The sequence below is a fragment of the Colias eurytheme genome, chromosome 1 (genome assembly GCF_061535395.1).
Source record: "Colias eurytheme isolate Ceu_HAF_F1 chromosome 1, ilColEury1 Martin Lab GWU primary, whole genome shotgun sequence".
Classification (NCBI taxonomy): domain Eukaryota; kingdom Metazoa; phylum Arthropoda; class Insecta; order Lepidoptera; family Pieridae; genus Colias; species Colias eurytheme.
Window position 1 is genome coordinate 7,783,628 of NC_142980.1, and position 20,488 is coordinate 7,804,115.

The 20,488-nt window shown below is 34.7% G+C and overlaps 2 protein-coding genes across 2 annotated transcripts; one reads left to right on the forward strand and one right to left on the reverse strand.

Annotated features, from left to right (window-relative positions):
- The first annotated feature begins 772 nt into the window (after nt 1-772).
- Nucleotides 773-19,887, forward strand: LOC149911101 (protein RCC2). Its single transcript, XM_090102816.1, has 12 exons — nt 773-992; nt 2,703-2,889; nt 3,350-3,496; nt 3,606-3,681; nt 4,272-4,403; nt 11,082-11,181; nt 11,532-11,635; nt 11,745-11,911; nt 13,575-13,755; nt 14,637-14,714; nt 17,654-17,754; nt 17,953-19,887. Exons 2-12 carry the CDS (start codon nt 2,710-2,712, stop codon nt 18,121-18,123), a joined length of 1,437 nt encoding a protein of 478 aa, XP_089958942.1. The 5' UTR covers nt 773-992; nt 2,703-2,709; the 3' UTR covers nt 18,124-19,887.
- Nucleotides 9,163-10,577, reverse strand: LOC149911102 (uncharacterized). The gene has a single exon (XM_090109845.1). The coding sequence runs from the start codon at nt 10,438-10,440 to the stop codon at nt 9,163-9,165; it is 1,278 nt and encodes a 425-aa protein (XP_089965971.1). The 5' UTR covers nt 10,441-10,577.
- Nucleotides 19,888-20,488: the final 601 nt, after the last annotated feature.

Consider the following 20,488-nt stretch of genomic DNA (forward strand, 5'->3'; position numbering starts at 1 on the left):
GAATTCTTATTATTAGCGCTGTCGAACAACGAATAACTGAGCGAAACGCGTAAATTTTATTCCGCAGTGTGGATACAGCTATACTTAAAAATGCACGAAATATTTGCGTGGAAATAGTTCGCACCGTTTCTCTTTCAATTTGCTTCAAAACACAGAATAAATTTCTGCATGCGGATAAGTCCCTTCAATTAAACTAGCTGCTCCGCGCGGTTTCACCCCCGTGGCTTCACTCCTGTTGGTAGTAGCGTGATGATATATAGCCTATAACCTTCCTCGATAAATGGGCTATCTTAAACCGAAAGAATTTTTCAAATCAGACCAGTAGTTCCTGAGAGCGCGTTCAAACAAACAAACAAACTCTTCAGCTTTATTAGTATAGATATGTCAAAAAAAAAATGTTGTGTGGTTTTATGAAACCACGGTAAAAGTGAAACTGTTCGAACGGTTCCGAACACTGCTTTGTGTAGCGCATGTTGCGTGACGGTCGGCTGCCGAGTAGGTATACCTACTCGGCAGCCGCGATACACGCGACATGCGCTACACAGACCAAAAAGTTTGAGACGATGTAATAAAAGTTTCACTTTAAAACATCGCGATGAAAATATATCGCTGTGCCGACAAGCCCTTGTTCAATATTGCGGAAAAAATCCTCGCGGTAAAATATCGCTGTGCGGAAAACTGTGCGGACAAGTCACAAGCCATAAACGCTACAAACTAAACGCGAACCCCAGTCGCCAACATGTTGCTCTAGAGACAAAGAGAATAGAGCTGACATGTTTTATGATTCCATTCTAATTTTTTCCCGCAACACTGGCAATATTTGTGATACAATTTTGGCTCATTATTTTATAGAAAATGTACGGTCATGGGTTAATAAATATTTTTTTACGGTATCCCCAACAGCGTTCCGCTAACAGCTTTGTGATTTGTCACAGAAGTGGGTAACGGAACCATTGTTATTTAATTATATATTTTAAAAGCATAATCAAGCGGTAAGTAAAAACTGATCTTTTTATTTCCATTAAAATGATTTAATTGTAATCATGTATTACAATTTACAATATGTATATAATAAATTCTGAGAGTATTATATCAAATATGGCACGTGTCGTGTTCTAAAGCGAATGTTCATTTTATAAATAAAATTAAATGATTTATATCTTGAAATGATTAAAAGGTAATTGTTTATTGTATAGAATATCTTTTAAAGTGTACTATTATGATTAAAATGTTAGATACTTTTAACAGTTAGTTATTTTTGTGTAATACTTATAAAGCAGACTAACGAAATGCTCATTGTTTGCATTTGTTGTCTCTTTATCATAAAAATGCAATACAGCTGTTTCGATAGTTATACGTTATGCAAGGAAGCAATTCTGGTTATATTAATTTATGATTATAAATAAGTGCTGCCTATAAATTTATAAAGAAGTGCTGCCTATCACCTTGCTCTAGCGAAATTGTTTTTTTATTCCCCTCTGTCTTATGTCCAAAATTATTGTGCTTGAAAATGGCTTAAATTTAGAAAATACATTTAAACAATACTAGGATCACTCTCATATGATGATATTCCTCAATAATTTTTTTTTAATTATGGTAATATATGAGCTATTGCCTGTTGCGTTTATTGTTAACTACTATTCGCCCGCGTATCCAAAGAAAACCACGCATAGTTCTCATAGGTTTGAAGCTATCTCAAATATCATCTATATTGGTTCAATGGTTGAGGATTGAAGAGAATTATACATACAGAGTTACTTTTGAATTAATAATATTATATATACAGGTATATATAATATTATTATTAGGTTCAGCTATAAGTTATAGTATTGCAGTCTTAATTATTGCATTCTACCCTCTAAGGCTAAGCTACAATCCACTATCTGCATCAGGCATTAAGGAATTTTTCTTATATTTAACATCTTTATGAACATTATAGAAGGAAGTAGGAACATTTTCAATTTGAAAAAATTTTGGGTCTGAAAAGATTTGAAGGATGCTTTTTTAAACTTGATTAGTACATAAAATTACCTTAAAAAGTCTAGTTATGTTCTGATTTTGTAATGTGTATTTAAATAAATGATATATTAGCATAATGAAACAATCACTGGATCTTAAAACAAAATTATGGTCTCAGTAGTTCTAATAAAAGACAAAAGTATTTATGTTGTTCATTGTTGTTAGATTGGTCTGATTAGTGTTTGTACTAGAAGTAGTAGTAGTTTCAGTTTTAATACTTATACATTCTAATTGAATTGTCAAGTAGACAAGTGATCTACTTAAATTGTCAATTTAAATTAAAGTGATGGTAGCTGACAATCATATCATCAGATATTAATATATTGAAATGTTACAATTTTAGTATTAATATATTGAAATGTTACAATTTTAGTACCAAATATTGCATTGGCTTCTCTAAAAATTGGAGAACTTATGTAACATTTCACTGGAATATGAGTAAGATGGATTTTTTTTACTGTTGCTGCCATTTAACAAAAAAACCTCTGTAAGTTAGTATTGCCACTCTTTAGACTATTATTAGCCCTTCAGACATTTTTTTTAATAACTATAGTAGACTATATAATATGCAGTACCTATCGGTTTTGTGTGTGTTGTTTTGTTTTTAATGTGGTATATATATTTTTCATCAACAACAAAAAAAAAGAAAGAATAACAGTTAAATCCAAAAACCTTGTCATCAGGTGAAAGATGTCGAACACCAGCCGTAAAAGACCTTTGTCCCTGCCAATGAGATCCAAAGCAAAAAGGAAACCAAAACATGTGTCTGAAGATGAAGAAAGCAACGATTCCTCACTCTCTGAACATGAACAAGATAAACAAAGGACTCCATCTCCTATGCCTGATGAGCCTAAATTGAAGTTACCTGAGGTATTTTATTTATTGATAAAGATGACCATAAATGTCTAGAGTGAATGGGCTTCTTCTAGGTAGATCTCCTAAAAATATCGCATCACTGCTTAACGTCAGGCAGGTCAAACATCTGCCTATGAATACTAATATTATAAAGCTGAAGAGTTTGTTTGTTTGTTTGAACGCGCTAATCTCGGGAACTACTGATTCGATTTGAAAAATTCTTTCGGTGTTAGATAGCCCATTTATCGAGGAAGGTTATAGGCTATATATCATCACGCTACGACCATCAGGAGTGGAGCCACAGGGATGAAACTGCGCGGAGCAGCTAGTTTAATATAAAAAAGTAATCTCAATCCTGTCTTGTTTTTATTTGTCTTGGAAAGTATTCAATGTCATTTTCTGCTTTTTTTATGTTCAATGGAATAATTAAGGTAATTGTTTTGTTGTATGATTGATGTAATTTTACTTGTTTCAGGAACTGCTTCAAACATTTTACAAAACGCCAGGCGTCCTCATGATAGCTGGTCTAGTCTCCTGGGATTTGGTTGCAAAGAGGGATAATAATCCCAGTAAACGTACCCACCCGAATTTATATACTTTCCACAAGTTTACTGACAAAAAGGTAGTGTATTGTTAATTAAAAATAAAATCCTTTGATAACTGCATTATGTATATATGTACTCACAATATACAAAGATATCAAAGGTTGTAACTTCAATTAATTGTTTCAGTATCGTCTTATAATAAGTGGATGCAGTGCTGGTCACTCCATTCTTGTCTCGGAAGAGGGTGATGCTTATACTTTTGGTAAGTAATTAAGTGATTATCTTATATATGTGTGTATTAAATATTAAAACTTAAATTAGTGGCATAAATTTAATCAATCTTAACATATTGAAGCTTAGTGTAACATAATAATTCACTTAACCCTTAATAATCCAAGCATCTGATGTCTTCAACTTGCATCTTCCACTAATCAGTTCTCAAGTTCTGTAACCATTTCAATGGGAACACCATTTGAAAACACAACCACAAACTATCAAAATATATCTTGCAATTTGGAATATCACTGGCAACCTCAATGTTTCCAACTTTCCACAGTCAACCAACATGGTCAAACGGCTGACAGAATAAAGTGTAAATAAACTTAAATATATTCAGAATGATCACGCATTGTTGCTGAAATAGGTTATATAGCATGATATATTGCTAACTAGAGGTCCGCCCCAGCTTCGCCCGTGGTACATGTATTACGTTTTCTCTACATAAGAACAATCCTCGTACTTCAAGGAATATAATAAAAAAAGTATTATCGAAATTGGTTCAGCCGTTCTCGAGTTATGCGCTTACCAACACATTTTGCGATTCATTTTTATATATAAAGAATTATTCATTAGGTCGCAACACATTCGGCCAGCTCGGTTTCGGAGATACAAACACGCGTAATGTGCCAGAGCTCGTGCCAACTTTGAAAGGGCTCAACATCATCCATGCAGCTGTGGGCAGGAATCATAGCATGTTTGTGACAGGTAAACCTCGTGTACTAATATTATTCGTTTTTATTAATATTCGACTAAGATATTTTAATTGTGTGATTTCATTTAAATCGTGAAACTTTTGGCGTAATGGCGCTAGGACTGAATTTCGTATTTATAACATTAGTAATGAATAATTTGAAGATTGATATTTATTGTAGTGCATTAGGGAAGAGTTTGAATTGAACTTACAATTATTTTAAAACGTTTATCCTCAAATCTCGAAATTAAATAAAAATGCCATCACCATCTATTGAAAAAGTTGGTATTTCCAATACCTTTGTATGGAATGAGACCTCATGCGCATAATAATAAAAAAAAATTTAACGTTTTTTTTTTAAGTTTTTTTTACGTCACATATGTTTTTTTTTTTTTTTTTTTTTCTTCGTTATGGCAAGAAGATAACCATTTGCCAGTGTCAAGTTAAAGGTAGGGAAACCATACACGGGAAAATAGGGTAGGACGATACAAGATGATCAAAAGAGTTTAGGAGAAAAAAAATAATAATAATACATACTTACATTATGATAATACTTATTTACATAACTTAAATAGATTAAATGGAAATTAATTAACATTACAATTTGATATTATTGCTACATATAAAATTAGATATATTACTCAGATATTTTTTAGGGTACATAAATAGATAGGACATACGAGTAGGAAGAGGAACATTTGAGGATATTAAGGAATTATAAAAGGAAGAATGGTCGTATAGAGAGCAAGAGAAAAATATGTGGTCTATATTTCCCTCACCCTCTCCACACTCACAAACTTCAGTATTTAACACACCAATTCTGGCTAAATGACTAGGTATACACATATGTCCAATTCTCATGCGACTTATTGAAGATATAACTAATTTATTGGCTTCAACACCAACAAACCAAGGCTTTATTGGTATTGTCGGTTGGATTCTATAATAATTCCTTCCCTTACATTGCCCAGTATCTGACCAAACCGTATTCCACGTTTCAAAGAGATATCGCTTCGGTAAGTTTAGCAGGTCATGAGAATAGTTCATGTATGGAAACATATCTCCACACTGCACCGCATCCTTGGCCAAGCTATCAGCCCTATCATTTCCTTGGATTCCACGATGGCTCGGGATCCAAGCAAAAGTTACCAGGTAACCCAGATTAATGCATTCATGTAACTTATTTTTGATTTGAAAAATAACAGGGTAAAATGGTTTATTGTAAAAAGAATATTTATCTAAGCATTGCAGAGAACTCATTGAATCAGAAAAAATTACAGATTTAGGTAGTTTCATTAATTTAATATATTCTAATGCTTTTAGGAGCCCAAAGCACTCTCCAGTAAAGACTGAAGACTCCGGCGGTAGCTTGATCTTTTGTGTAATCTTATATTGAACGTGAAATATACCAACTCCAACACAACTATCATTTGATGATTTAGATGCATCAGTGAAAATATGATGCCAATTACGCCACTCCCTATCGACATTAAACCTAAAGTTTGCATTTGAATCCGTATCATTCTTATTGATTCCAATATTGTATTTTATAATTGGTTTGATCAAAAGACACTTAAAGTTATATGCATACAGCGGTAAAACTGGCGACTGAAAAATACTTGTTGACATTGAAATGAATTTACGGTAACTTATAACTAAACAAGGTATTGACTTATTTTTCCAGAAAGAAGACGTACTTATCCGATCGTTTAACATTTTTAATTTGTCTATTAATGGATGGTTGGAGAATTGTACTATACGGAACAAAAACCTATCAGATAAATATTGCCTTCTGATTTTCAGTGGAGGATCTCCACATTCAACCTGAAGGGCATTAATAGGGCTCGATTTCATTGCACCTAATACGATTCGCAGAGCCTTAGCTTGGATTTGATCTAATTTTTTAAGTGCCGTTACGTTACCGCTTTCTAACAAGAACGTTCCGTAGTCCAGAATACTACGAATCAAAGCATTATACACCAATTTCATACAAAAAGGGTGGGCACCCCACCAAACTCCGGAAAGACACCTTAACAAGTTTAATATATTTTCACATTTTGAGCATATATACTCGACGTGATAAGTACCAGCCATTTTGCTATCTAATAACACGCCCAAAAATTTTGTATGATTTTGGAGTGGTATCCGTTTCCCATTAAAACTAATATAAACCCTAGGAACTATCCGCAATCTCGTAAAAACTACAGCGACACTTTTGTCTACAGAAACATCTAATCCATTTTTATCTAGCCAAGACTTAAGCTCGACCAGACCTTTATTTAAAAAATTACAAGCTGAATCTAAACTAAAATCTATAGTGTATAATACAACATCATCAGCATACTGAAGAATGTTAATGCTATTATTAAATGAATCAGCTAAATCGTGCGTATAAATATTATATAATAGAGGGCTTAAGACCGACCCTTGAGGAAGACCCTTACTCGTGGTACGTTGAAAATGGACGGATTCATCAATATTTAAAACAATATATCTCTCCTCTAATAAAGAAATAATAAAATTAATTAAAACGTCTGGAATACCAAGTCTGATAAGTTTCTGTTGTAGGATGGTGATAACCACATTGTCATATGCTGAGCGAATATCAACAAACGCAGCAACAACATGTTGATTATCCGAAAAAGCAATATTGATATCTGAAGTAAGTATGGAGATGTTGTCAATGGCGCTTTTCGCCTTACGGAATCCGAATTGGCTATTCGATAAAAAATTGTTATGTTCCAAATACCACTCCAGTCGATTTTTCATTAAATGCTCTGAAATTTTGCAAAGGACAGACGATAAAGCCACTGGTCTATATGATGATACCTCACTCGAAGATTTATTGGGTTTCAAAATAGGTATAATTTCTTGAGATTTCCAAGACCGTGGAATTTTCCCAGAAATCATAATTAAATTTATGAGGTCCAGATAATATTTAAGACTAATTTCTGATAGGTGAGATAAAAAGGAATACGGGATCCCGTCCATACCCGGCGCGGAATCTTTAACATTTGAAAGAACTCCTATGAGTTCCTCTAAAAGAAATGGAGATCCTATTACAGAGCTATAATTGTGGTCTGAAGGGGAGACAATAGGTAAGGGTTTTTCAATATACTCTGGGGCCGTAGATGGAGCTAGATTATCCATAAATTTATGAGCTAAATCCTTAGAAATTACAGATGTTTGTTCTCTGAAAGCAGATCGGAAACGTCTAATATTTTTCCACACTTCACTTGGACAAGTCTCGGGGGATAATGACGAACAAAAAGATTTCCAACCTTCTTGTTTTTTCTTCTTAAGAAGTGATCGAGTAAAGTTAATAGCTTCAGAGAGGTTATCAAAATTATTGTCGAGCCAATTTAATAGGCAACATTTGACGTCTATCAATTTTATCTTCATAGGGTGGTAACCTGCTTAAAAACATCGATTAAAGTGAATTAATCGATACGGACTTGAAACATTTGTCAATCGAACTTGAAACACATGTCAATAATTTATGATGATTTTTATTCCCAAGTAATCAATGCATTCGATTCTAGATGTCAGATTTCGATTTTTAGAGTAACGTCTCTGGTATTTAAAAAGAAAAAAGGTTTATTGACACAAAATTGTAGCAACGTCAGTTCTTTAAATCAGAAATTGTTTATTATGTTTAGAATGGTTTATCAGTAAAATCAAATCCTAAAATTACTTGTATCGGTCATTATTATTATAAATATGTTATCGTAATTGAAAAAAGTTAAGCAAATGTGCAGTTCTAACAAAACGAAATATCATATTATTCTATGTCGTCGTTACTAGGTTACGTTGTTGAATTTTGTTGAACTGTCAAATGTTGCCTATTAAAATGGCTCTACTATAATACCGGACATGTCATCTGCATAAATTCTTTCCATACGCTTCCTTTCTTTGACTGCATCACTACATTCATTATCCCACCACGGTGGGGAAGGAATTTTCAAACTTTTAGTAGATTTATGTCGGAAAGTTTCATCGGCAACTTCAATCAATATTTTGGCAAGATGTTCGGAGCACGTCTCTTCATTACCTGCATGACTTTCAGGAAGATTTATAATACGTAAATCAACCTTTTCTCTAAACTTATCCCAATTGGCATTGTTCAATTGGTACCTCAACCTTGGCTTTCTTGTTGTGTTATTAGTATTTCCTATAGGAACTGACATTAATAGAGGGAAGTGATCACTGCCGAATGAAGATGCTAAAGGACGCCATGATATGGATGAAGCTAATCCTGGCGAGCAAAGAGAAAGATCTACCGCACTCAGATTTTCATTCATTCGCGTACGTCGTGTTGGTTCACCTGTGTTAAGTATACATAAATTATGCATGTCCATAATATCTAAAATTTGCTCACCACTACTAGTAGTAATACCACTTCCCCAATATTGGTGTTGGGAATTAAAATCACCAAGCAGTAATAAAGGAGTAGAAATTGATGTTAATAGATTTTGTAAATAATTAAACGTTGATTCTGAATTATACGATATATAAATTGAAATGATTGAAATATTTTTAAAACTAATGCCGACACTATTTACATATTTATTATTGTGCGCTGGTAATATTAGACGTTTAAATTGTATAGACTTTTTGATGAGTATGGCAGCACCACCATACCCATCAATTCTGTCATCACGAATACAAACATAACCTGGAATTCTAAAATTGAGATTTGGATTTAGCCAAGTCTCGTTAAGAGCGATTATAATAGGATCATGCTTATTTATAATATGAATTAAATCCGATTTCTTAGGAATTATGCTCCTGCAGTTCCACTGTATTATTTTGGAATCCATTATTATTACTTATGCTATCAATTAACTTATACAAAGTGGCAACGTTGGACGGTTTTAAAGTTTTATTTTTTAATAAAGTGTTTATTAAAGAAGTTATAATATCCATAATCTGAGATGTTTCGGTTTCATTATGGATCACTTGATATCCGCAGCCATTTTCAGGCGTAGGAATCTGAGCTTGTCTAATAATATCATTATGAGCAACTTTGTCATAACCCTTTATAGACTTAGGAGGCAATTTAGGTTTTAAATGAAAAGTTTTTTTGTATGAAGAATTTGTATTATTAACACTTATTCTGTTTGGGGTTGAATTAGAAGAGGGTGCCATCAATACCTCGCCATATGATTTTGTAATTTGTGGGTAAAATTTGCTTGCCTCACCATAAGAAATATTTTTTTGAGCCATACATATTTTGATATCTTTTTGCCGTTTATACTCAGGACAGATTTTGTTAGAAGCATAATGGAAACCAGAACATAATAAGCATGACGCACAATCTTCTTCTACCGTACAAGTGTCGCCCGTGTGGTCTTGACCACACTTGTAACACCTAGGTTTGGATCGGCATATATTTTTAGTGTGACCGTATCTACAACATTGATAACATTGGACAGTAGGGAAAATATATAAGTTTACTGGCAAAGAGTTATAACAAACATAGACACGCTCAGGGAGAACTTGTCCGTCAAATGTTATAACGACTGATTGTGTAGGTTTCCAAGAAATAGTACCATTAACATTAACTTTATAATTTATCCTTCGGACCTTAATTATTTTACCACAACCTACTGGGGTGGACACATATTCTTTTACTTCCTCGGGAGACCACTCGGATGGAATGCCTTTAACAATACCAATTCTGGTAATATTGAATGATGGAATTTTCGCACTAAGATTAAAGCTACTCAAATTTTTATTTTTGACGAACTCATTAGCATCCTGTGCTGTTGTGAAAGCAACAATGCAACGGTTTCTGCCTATTTTTTTAATGCTACCAGACACAATGTTTTTTATGTTATTGTTCTTTAAAAACCTTCCAAAAGTAATGGGATGCAGAGTAGAGCCATCGCCGGGTGATGTTTCAGTTCTCTGTACATGAACAATATAAGGGAAGGAATCTGAAGGTACATATTCACACCGACTATCTTGTAATGCAACAGAGTCATGTAATTTAGGATTATCATTAGATCTATTTAGCTTATCACCAACATCAATATTTTCAGTGATCATTGATTCATTTGAATCTTTTGCATGCTTTCTATAGCGTCGTTTCTTTGGAGTACTCTCCAAATTCTGATCTAAGCATGTATTTGTAACAATTGGGATTGTTATGTAACTAGCTACCTCAGGACCGGGGGTAACCAGTCCCGGGGGAATAGGATCCGGAGGATCGTTCATAGAACAATCAGACCGAACCTTACCTCACGAAATTTAACTTTTTACATACTATAAATTAAATATATTCAAAAACTTACCTAAATAAACACTAACTATACACAATTAATAAAATATATACAATTATAAACTATATATACAAAACCAAACTCCACTGATCATATAAAAATTAATTATTTTAACTCAGCCAAGAAAAATTACACCCGCTTCATTCGAAGTTTCCCGCGCTTTTTTCCACATATGTTCACCGAGTGATTTCCCCTTTTAATGGCATCATGCTTCACAGACTACACAGTTCAATGTGTATTTTTAAGTATTGTAGCATATAAGTAATAAGTATTGTATTAATTGTTTTTCATTATGTACACGTGTGAGGCTATGTGCCATTAAATAAACGTTTTTTCTTTCTTTCCTTCTTTCAAAATATGGTAGTTGTACGTTATTAAAATTTTGTATAATATAGTATTTGTGTACAGACACGGGCACTGTGTACGCGTGCGGCGAGAACAAGTGCGGTCAGTGCGGGCTCGGCAACACCACGCCGCAAATACTTAAGCCTACACGCATACGGTACAAGTAAGTATTTTCAAAGATAAACCCGCATAGTTCCCGTTCCCGTGGGATTTCCGGGATAAAACCTATCCTATGTGTTAATCCAAGTTACCCTCTATATGTGTGCTAAAATTCATTGTAATCGGTTCAGTAGTTTTTGCGTGAAAGAGTCACAAACATCCATACATCCATACAAACTTTCAAATTTATAATATTAATAGGATATTGTAATCATAGACATAACGAGATAAATAAATTTCTTGTGTTTTACTGACTGGGGCAAAAGAAAGGTCATGTTTTTCGAGTTCATCTATTTGTTATGATCGTACAAAGTATAATTCGATAACTATGTATTATATTAATGTATTTTTTAGGGGTGCTCCAATTGTGAAAGTGGGATGTGGCGCGGAATTCTCCATGATACTGGATTGCAATGGCGTCCTGCATTCATTTGGCTTGCCTGAGTTTGGTCAATTAGGTAAGTCAATGTTAATAGAATCCGTAAAACATTCACAATAACGAATATACGTTATGTATGTATTAATATATGGAAGAAACATTATTAATTATTTTTTACTCTTATATAGGCCACAATACTGACGGAAAATACTTCGTCACATCAACCAAGCTGTCGTACCATTTCCAAACTGTGCCAAAGAAGATTGAGCTGTTTTTCGAGAAAGCCAAAGATGGCCACATGATACCAGTGAACGACGTGATCATTGTAGATTTCTCCTGCGGCAATAATCACACTGTATGTATATATTCATTATTCTTCAATTTTACTCAGTTATTTTTAAGATTAATATACGTTTTGTATGTATTTATATATATTTTACGTATATTAATCTTAGCATCAGCACATGCAAGTTAATACGGGACATTAAGAAAAACAGGGGCTAGATTATTTGTAACGAAACATTTAAAATTTAAACTAATATAATTTAGCTGTTTATTTATGACAATTTTCATCATAACTATGACATTAGATTTTTCCAGTAATGCCAGCAAAAAAAGTAAATAAAACCTAAAAAAACCGATCTCCTCTACTAATAAGAATTTGTTGTACGATGTATGTGTACGATCTGCTCTAATTAGAGTTTGTTGTACAATGTAGGTGGACGATCTCCTCTACTAATAAGTATTTGTTGTATGATTTACGTGTACGATCTGCTCTAATTAGAGTTTGTTGTACAATGTAGGTGGACGATCTCCTCTACTAATAAGTATTTGTTGTACGATGTACGTGTACGATCTGCTCTAATTAGAGTTTGTTGTACAATGTTTTTAAAACTTTGAGATCTGTCGCAGAACAAAAATTAGTAATAGAAACCTATAAATCCTTGTGCGAATGTTTAATAAGGTATTGTATATGTGCTTGGGGCAATGCATCCAAATCGCTCCTTATAACAGCTGAGCGTGCCCAGAGAGCAATTCTTAAAGTCTGCCTTCATCTACCATTCAGTCATCCCACAAGTGAGGTTTATAAAAAAGCCAGAGTTTTAAGTATCAGAAAGCTTTTCATATTTGAAACCCTGAGACGCTATCATAAAAAGGACGTGCCTTACTTACCTGAAAGTACCAAGCGTGTGGACCGTTGCCCATTTCCGAAAACGAAATCACGATTCGCACAAAAGCACTACAATGTAGTTGCGCCGCACCTGTACAATATTATAAATAAAGAATTAAAATTGAAAAAAGTAAACAATAATGGAATAAAAAACTTAATACTCACCTGGCTTGAGAACTTTGACTACGACGATACTGAAATTATTTTAAGGGATCTTTTAACAACATAGTATAGATAAAAAAAAAATTGTATATAATAAATCACATCAACAGAAAATGTTTATAAATTACAACATTTATGCACAACTACACTCACTCATTCACACACGCACACACGCACACACTCTCACACACCCACACACACCCACATACACACACACACACTCACATTCATCTAGATATTATACACAAATGCGCTTACGTATAAATTTAACTTACCTTGTCTTTATTTTTGTTATTTTAGAGCTTTTAGTTTAGTTTATAGACATAATACTATGATCAATATTGGGAGAAGCCTCTGGCTCCTGAGACACAGTTTTAACTAGTTCAGGAGTCGAAGGATTCATTATCTAGACCTGTACAATTATTATGTCAATAAAGATTTTTATTATTTTTTTATTTTTTTTAATGTAGGTGGACGATCTCCTCTACTAATCAGAATTTGTTGTACGATGTAGGTGGACGATCTGCTCTACTAATAAGAATTTGTTGTACGATGTAGGTGGACGATCTGCTCTACTAATAAGAATTTGTTGTACGATGTACTTGTACGATCTGCTCTAATTAGAGTTTGTTGTACGATGTACGTGTACGATCTGCTCTAATTAGATTTACTTGTACAAACGTAGGTGGCGATCGACTCAAAGAAGCGCGCGTTCAGCTGGGGCTTCGGCGGGTTCGGGCGGCTCGGGCACGCGGAGCAGAAGGACGAGGCGGTGCCGCGGCTGATCAAGTTCTTCGACTCGCAGGCGCGCGGCGTGCGCTCCGTGCACTGCGGCGCTACTTATAGCCTCGCCGTCAATGAGATTGGTGAGCACATTTTATTTATTACTAGCGGTCCGCCCCGGCTTCGCCCGTAATAATCAAAATCAAAATCGGTCCAGTAGTTTATGCGTGAAAACCATTCATACATACATACATAATTATAAACCTTTCCTCTTTATAATATTAGTATAGATTATAGACCTTTTTTATAGTGGGGATATCTTGCATTGTTACCACGGCCACGGGGAAGAAGCTGTAGGTTCTTTTTTATACCGTCCACTGACCTGGGGAAGGAGCCGTAGGTTCTTTTTAACGTGATAACGTTTTTAAAATCGTTTTAGTCGGGTGACATGTTCAGAAACTTGTGTCACACCAAAACCTCACGAGCGCGATCGCAGGTATAACGAGAGAGACGGACCGATCTCCCGTCTCATCTCGAGCGCTGCCACCAATAAGACGTTATCACGTAAACATCTCGATCGTAAACCTACTTTACAAACAACCAATTTTTTTTTATGTTACCCACGGCCCTGGGGAAGGCCGCAGATTATTTTTCATGTCAGACCAAGCAAAGAGGCAGGTGGGCCATCAGATGTTAATTGGTCACCACTGCCCTTGAAAATTTGTAACACTGGTAGTGTCACAGGCATGCTCTTTTGTTATGTCGAATTCTTACATACTTAAGAATGATTCACGCTACACCGACCTTGCCGTACAGAAGCCGGGAAATAAGTGAAACAATATCCATCGACATTTCAACGGAGGTATGAATACAAAAAGTATTCAATAATGTTTGATCGCGAATGGTGTAGCGTAAATCGTCCTTAAAGATACGTTGACTAATAGAGAAATTAGTATAATATTTTATTTATTTATCGTAAGTACATATTTATATTATGGAGACATAACTGTGTAATTGTTTTCAGGCCTTCTCTTCTTGTTTGGCCAAACCAAGCGCACGGGTGAAGCCAACATGTATCCCAAACCAGTGCAAGATCTTACAGGTATGTTTATTATAATACTAGATTTCCGCCCGAGGCTTCACCTGCATTTTCAAAGGAAAACCCGCGTAGTTTCATTCCTGTGGAATTTCTGTGATAAAACCTATCCTATATGTTAATCCAAGTTACCATCTACAGGGTTACAGGTTAAGTCGACCTATTCCTGTTAAGAGCGTGGAGTAGGGGTCAAAACAAACTGATTTGATCTTATAATACCATATCCAAAAGTTAGCCGTTGAAGAGTTACTGCAATTTGAATTTTTTTCTTGAAAATGCCACTTTATCTTCGCATTTAGCGTTTAATTTTTTATTTTACTTATTTGGTCTGAGTTTTTTTGAGTTTTTATGTAAAGGTTGAGTTAAACAATAATTCTCAGCAATAAAAATCCATATCGCTGCAAACAATTCAAATAAATGGCTTTTAAACTAAAAATTATAACATTATAACATTAAAGTAATTAAGTTAACTCGTTTTAAACAAAGATATTGAAAAAAATCTCTATGAAAATGTGTCTGCAGATGTTTTTAAAAACATGTGCATGTTCTTAGCTATGTAAAAAGGTATGATAACCTCAGGTAGCATTCGTAGATTCCAAGAAATCGGAGATAAACATGGGACAGCGTTAGTACAGGTAAATTAGCTTGGAGAAATTTTTGCATATGTAGTGGTGTGTATATTACTCAGATCTTAGAGCGCGTTTCCACTATATCGTTCTGGCCTATACAAAAATGTTTCGATATCCTAACATTACTATTTAATTTTATACTTATTCCTAGCAACACTTTTGTTTTCAATAAAAACAAGTTTTTATTTGAAAGAAAATGGTTTTGACTTTATAAAAAAAAATATATCATTCAATTTTACGTCCTTGAGCAAACGACAAGGCGACTACCGTGAAACAATAAAATATCGTGTCCATAATAATTTGTTTCATAATTAATATTTGACCATAATAATTACGAAACAAAACAAATAAATAAATCGTCACTTGATAGTGGAAAGTGGAAACACGCACAAAACCAGAATAAACCAGTTTACGCTGTCCGCAGGTGCCACGTGCAGTCGTTTGGTAACGTTAGAACATAAAGCACATTTCTTGTCCTGCGAGGTTGCTGGTGTTTTACAAGTAACCCTGTATAAAATAAAAACTAAAAATAAAATGTTGTTTTATTTTATTTGCTGACCATACACTACTACAAACGCAAAAATTTCTCCAAGCTAATTTACCTGTAAAGTACAACATCAGAATAAATTTTGTCATAATTTATTTTTCTTAAAAACTTTACAGTTCCTGCTCAACATGTCTTCCTCTATTGCGAACACATATTCGAAACCTTTTCCGCAGAGAACTCTTGACTACCCCAGTTGTTAATTATTGGTTCCTCATCTTATTGGTTGCATCGATAATTTTTTGTCGTAAAATATCAACAGATGGAATCGGGTTCGGCTCATTGTACACCAGACTCTTCATATGCCCCCATACGTAAAAGTCCATGGGGGTTAGGTCTGGACTTCTAGCCGGCCATGGTATGGGCCCACCTCTTCCGATCCATCTGTTAAAAGTTGATGTCTAACCATTCTCTAACACTTCTTCTGTAATGTGCAGTGCAGCCATCATGTTGGAACCACATGTCTCTTAACAAAGTCAGGGGTATGTCTTCAAGTAGGTCGCTTAAATGTTGGCGCAGAAAAGTTTTAAAATTTTCACCATTTAGGTTGTCCGGAAGGAAGTATGGTCCAATTAATTTAATTAAAATTATCCCCATACACACATTAAGACTGAATCGTCTTTGTGATTTTTTTGGATTCTTCTTGTTAGGATTGCTAGGTTAGTGAGCGTTATGGTAGTTTGTGATACCGTCTTGATCAAATTTGGACTCATCTGTCCATATTTTTTTTTGAAAAACGAGGGGCTTTCCAGATCCGCATTCAACATGAATCTACAAAAATCTAGCTTAATTTCATTTTCCTCTTTGTCTTCCTCATCCCGGACAGATGGCCGACCGACGTCTGTTCGTCCTCGTAGAATCGAACCAGTTTCTCTAAGGCGACGATAGGTCCCTTCGAAGACACTAACATCTGGTGCACGACGGTCAGGATAGCGGGTCATGTATTCCGCACGAGAATGTGCAGATACATCTTGACAAAACTTGTAACACATCAAAATGTCAGCATATTCTTCATTAGTATACGAACTCATCTTGCAAATTCAAATCGCAAGCAAAAATCAAAGTCCAGTTTCGAGCCACGGTCACAGAATCGGAAGAAAATCAGTCCAAAAAGAAAGCCAAGTCGCGTTGTTAATACACAGAGGAGCACAGAAATCGCATCTACTACGGACGAATCACATAAGCAGACTAAAAAATACAAAGCGGCATCCTTCGCCCCATACAGCTTCGTCCATCACCTTGCTCATTCTCTCCAATAGGTGGAAGCGAGATAGTTGCAGCGTGTGAGTGAGACATAATAATCACGCGGCACAACCCGTAACCTGTAACTCTGTATATGTGTGCATAATTTCATTGTAATCGGTTCAATGGTATTTGCGTGAAAGAGTAACAAACACACACACACATCCTCACAAACTTTCGCATTTATAATATTAGTAGGATCTATTATTTATTGTTTGTTTATGTTCAAAAGCCCCCTTTAAAAAGGATCTTGTCATATTAAAAGTCATGTATTTTTCACTAAATTAGTATAAAAAAATATATTTATTTGTAATTTATAGAGAAAATAACACGATTTGTATTCTTGAATTACTAAACAAATGAGAAATACACTTAAAAAATTACGTCAAAAGAAATTTTGACAAAACGGAATAAACAAAAAGAGACAAAAGAATAACAAATATGGTGACAAGTAAAAAAATTAGCTTTATAATTGTCATTCAGAAAAAATCATTCTCTAAAACACACATATATTTGTATTTTTTTCGCAGGTTGGCACATCCGTAGTGTGGGAACAAGCAACACATCCATCGTGATCTCTGCAGATGACTCGCTCATCGCTTGGGGCGTGTCACCCACTTATGGGGAATTGGTCAGTTGATAAATGTTTTAATATAATATTTGGGTTTTCAGGATAAGAATCTCGTGTGTTTAATGAAATTTGATATTCTAATTGCTGTACCGTAATATTGATTTATTTGATTAGGTAAAAAATAATACAAGTATATTCTCAAATGGTGTTTAATAAAATTGATATTCGACACGTGTTTATAATGGAACATGTTAACAGGGCATGGGTGAAATAAACCGGTCTACCGCGAAGCCGAAGGAGGTAAACCGTATGGACGGGCTGAACATCACGCAGGTGGCTATGGGCTTCTCCCACACGCTGCTGCTCAGCGACAACACTTCCCCGGAGGTGCAGCAGAAGTTGGCCACACTTCCCACCTTCTCCCCTTAAACGCCAACCATCAGCCCATATGTTCCCAGTTTCCTCGGTTGGGGCACGGGCCACCTATGAGGGTACAGCCCCCCTAGACAAGTGGCTTTCTATTAGCGTAAAGTTGAATAGAATAGATTATTAATGTATGAGATTGACGTAATCAATCGTCGTCGTCGTCGTAATCAAACGTCATTCTCTTACATTCATAATCTATTCTATCAAACTTTATGCTAATAGAAAGCCACTTGTCTAGAGGGGCAGGCCATCCACCACGCTGGCCAAATGCGTTGGTAGATGTCACATGTCGAACTTTTCTTTTCATTCGACACATCTATCACCACCACGGGGCAATCATTAAACCCACTTTAATTTACCGTCCGCGACGCCTGGATACCGTCCACACTCAGTCCTCACTTTATGTATGCTCCTTCAGTATTGTAACCTATCGTTTTGCCTCATTGACCCATTTATATTGAGATAGAATCTTGAAGTATTGGGAATCTCGCATAATGGAAGAACACGGCTCGAGATAATTGTAACACCTTTGTTGTTATGTTTCTATGTATCCATCACATTTTGTTTAGGATTAAAGTTTTATTTTATTGTGAATGCTTAAAGCGATTTTACATTTGTTTGTTCTCGATTTAAATTGAAGTATATTAGATGGCTCCCTGGCCCTGTCTACCTCATTTGAACCTCATCTTACGTGGAGTTCGCTAATGTATTTTAATCGTGAATACAATGAGCACAAAATTAAGAATTCTGACTTGTGTAACTTCACTGTGTACTTACTTAATTTAATTAAGACTTTGCAACTACACTGCCTGTTGTGTATCTGATCGTATGTGACGTAGCGGACGTGAATTTCATGTAAATAATGTGTAACTTTAGCTATTAGATTTTAATTGTAATTTGTATGAGACTGTGTAGGAGGTATTTAATTTTCTTTTGTAAAACCTTAAATAATAATGTTTAGAAAAAGTGTTTGTGTTTGTAAACTATGCGATGTCGCGGCGATTATTTCGTTAATACAGGGAATTGATTATTCTAGTGAAGATTATTTTCTTCCATACGAACATAGCATGCTCTTGGAGTCTTCGCCTAGGCAATTGCTACCCACCTCCAATAATTGTTTTAAGTATACGATGTTAGCATTAATAAATTCCAGTATAGAACCGATAAGATTAATGAATCTTTTCTTTTAACTAATTTTATATTTTTATGGTGATTTTTCACTCTACGGTTAAGGGATAGGATAAGATTGTACTTAATTAAGACTTTTCGTAACAAACTTGAACGTATTATAAGTTGTAAGGTGTACACTGTTTATGCAGTACTTTAAGTTAGTGAGAATAAACATTCCCATTCATTGAAATATTGTTCGAAATTTACTCTACTCTATCTATCTCATAAGTGTGTAAACGACAATCTGATAATGTTCTCGATTTTTTTTAATATATGTGAAAAAGAATAACTTCTAGTAAGATTCAAAATGTCTCAATTTGCATGTTGAAATGTAAGAATTTCATTGATGCAAATAGATTCAATTTATAAAATAACTTATTGCACTTTTATATATTTCTATTTTTATCGTGTACCTAGTTGTCTATTATCAGCTTTCAATTGAATCGGTGTTGAATCTTGAAAGGAGTCACTGGAGTTTAAGTGAATAGTATTTGTAATTTAATGTTAGCGTAAGTTGAACAAACAATCATGTTAGAAAGTACTCATAAATATACAGGCCTTGCCAAGATTTATTCATTAATAAACTTTTTTCTTGGATATTGGTGTTTTATTAATTGTATATTAGTTACATCTAACTTACCACTTCCATTCTTAGCTTGGTTAATATTGACATTTGAAATTACACAAATTCCTGGAGAGATAATTATTAACACAGAGCTGATGGTCATCATGATTTTTTTCCTTTTTTTTTGAAAACAAATCAGGCAAACTTACTCGAGTTCTAGTATGACATGCATTTATATTGGAAGTATATACTTTCCTTCTCTTCCTCATGTTGTCTTTTTACTGCCATAAAAGTTTTACAGTTGTATAATTTTCTGATATATAGCAACCATAATTGCAACGGATTGTAGAGTCAATAATTATAGAAATATATAAACTTTAAACACTTGTCTACAAGTGATGTCAAAAGGCAACATTGAGGGAAGATATCGTAGTGCGTATAACTTAACTTCGGTAATCCTCTAAATCTTCGGTTTGCAGAAGCGTAAGGTCTGCAAACGAGCTTAGGCTTTTGCAAATGTTCGAGGGCGGTGTTAGCGCTAACCATCAGGCACGCCGCGCCCACCATATCCGTTGCCGAAGATAGCATAAAAACTTACATAAAAAATGTCAGAGATGTAGGTATCTAACCTCC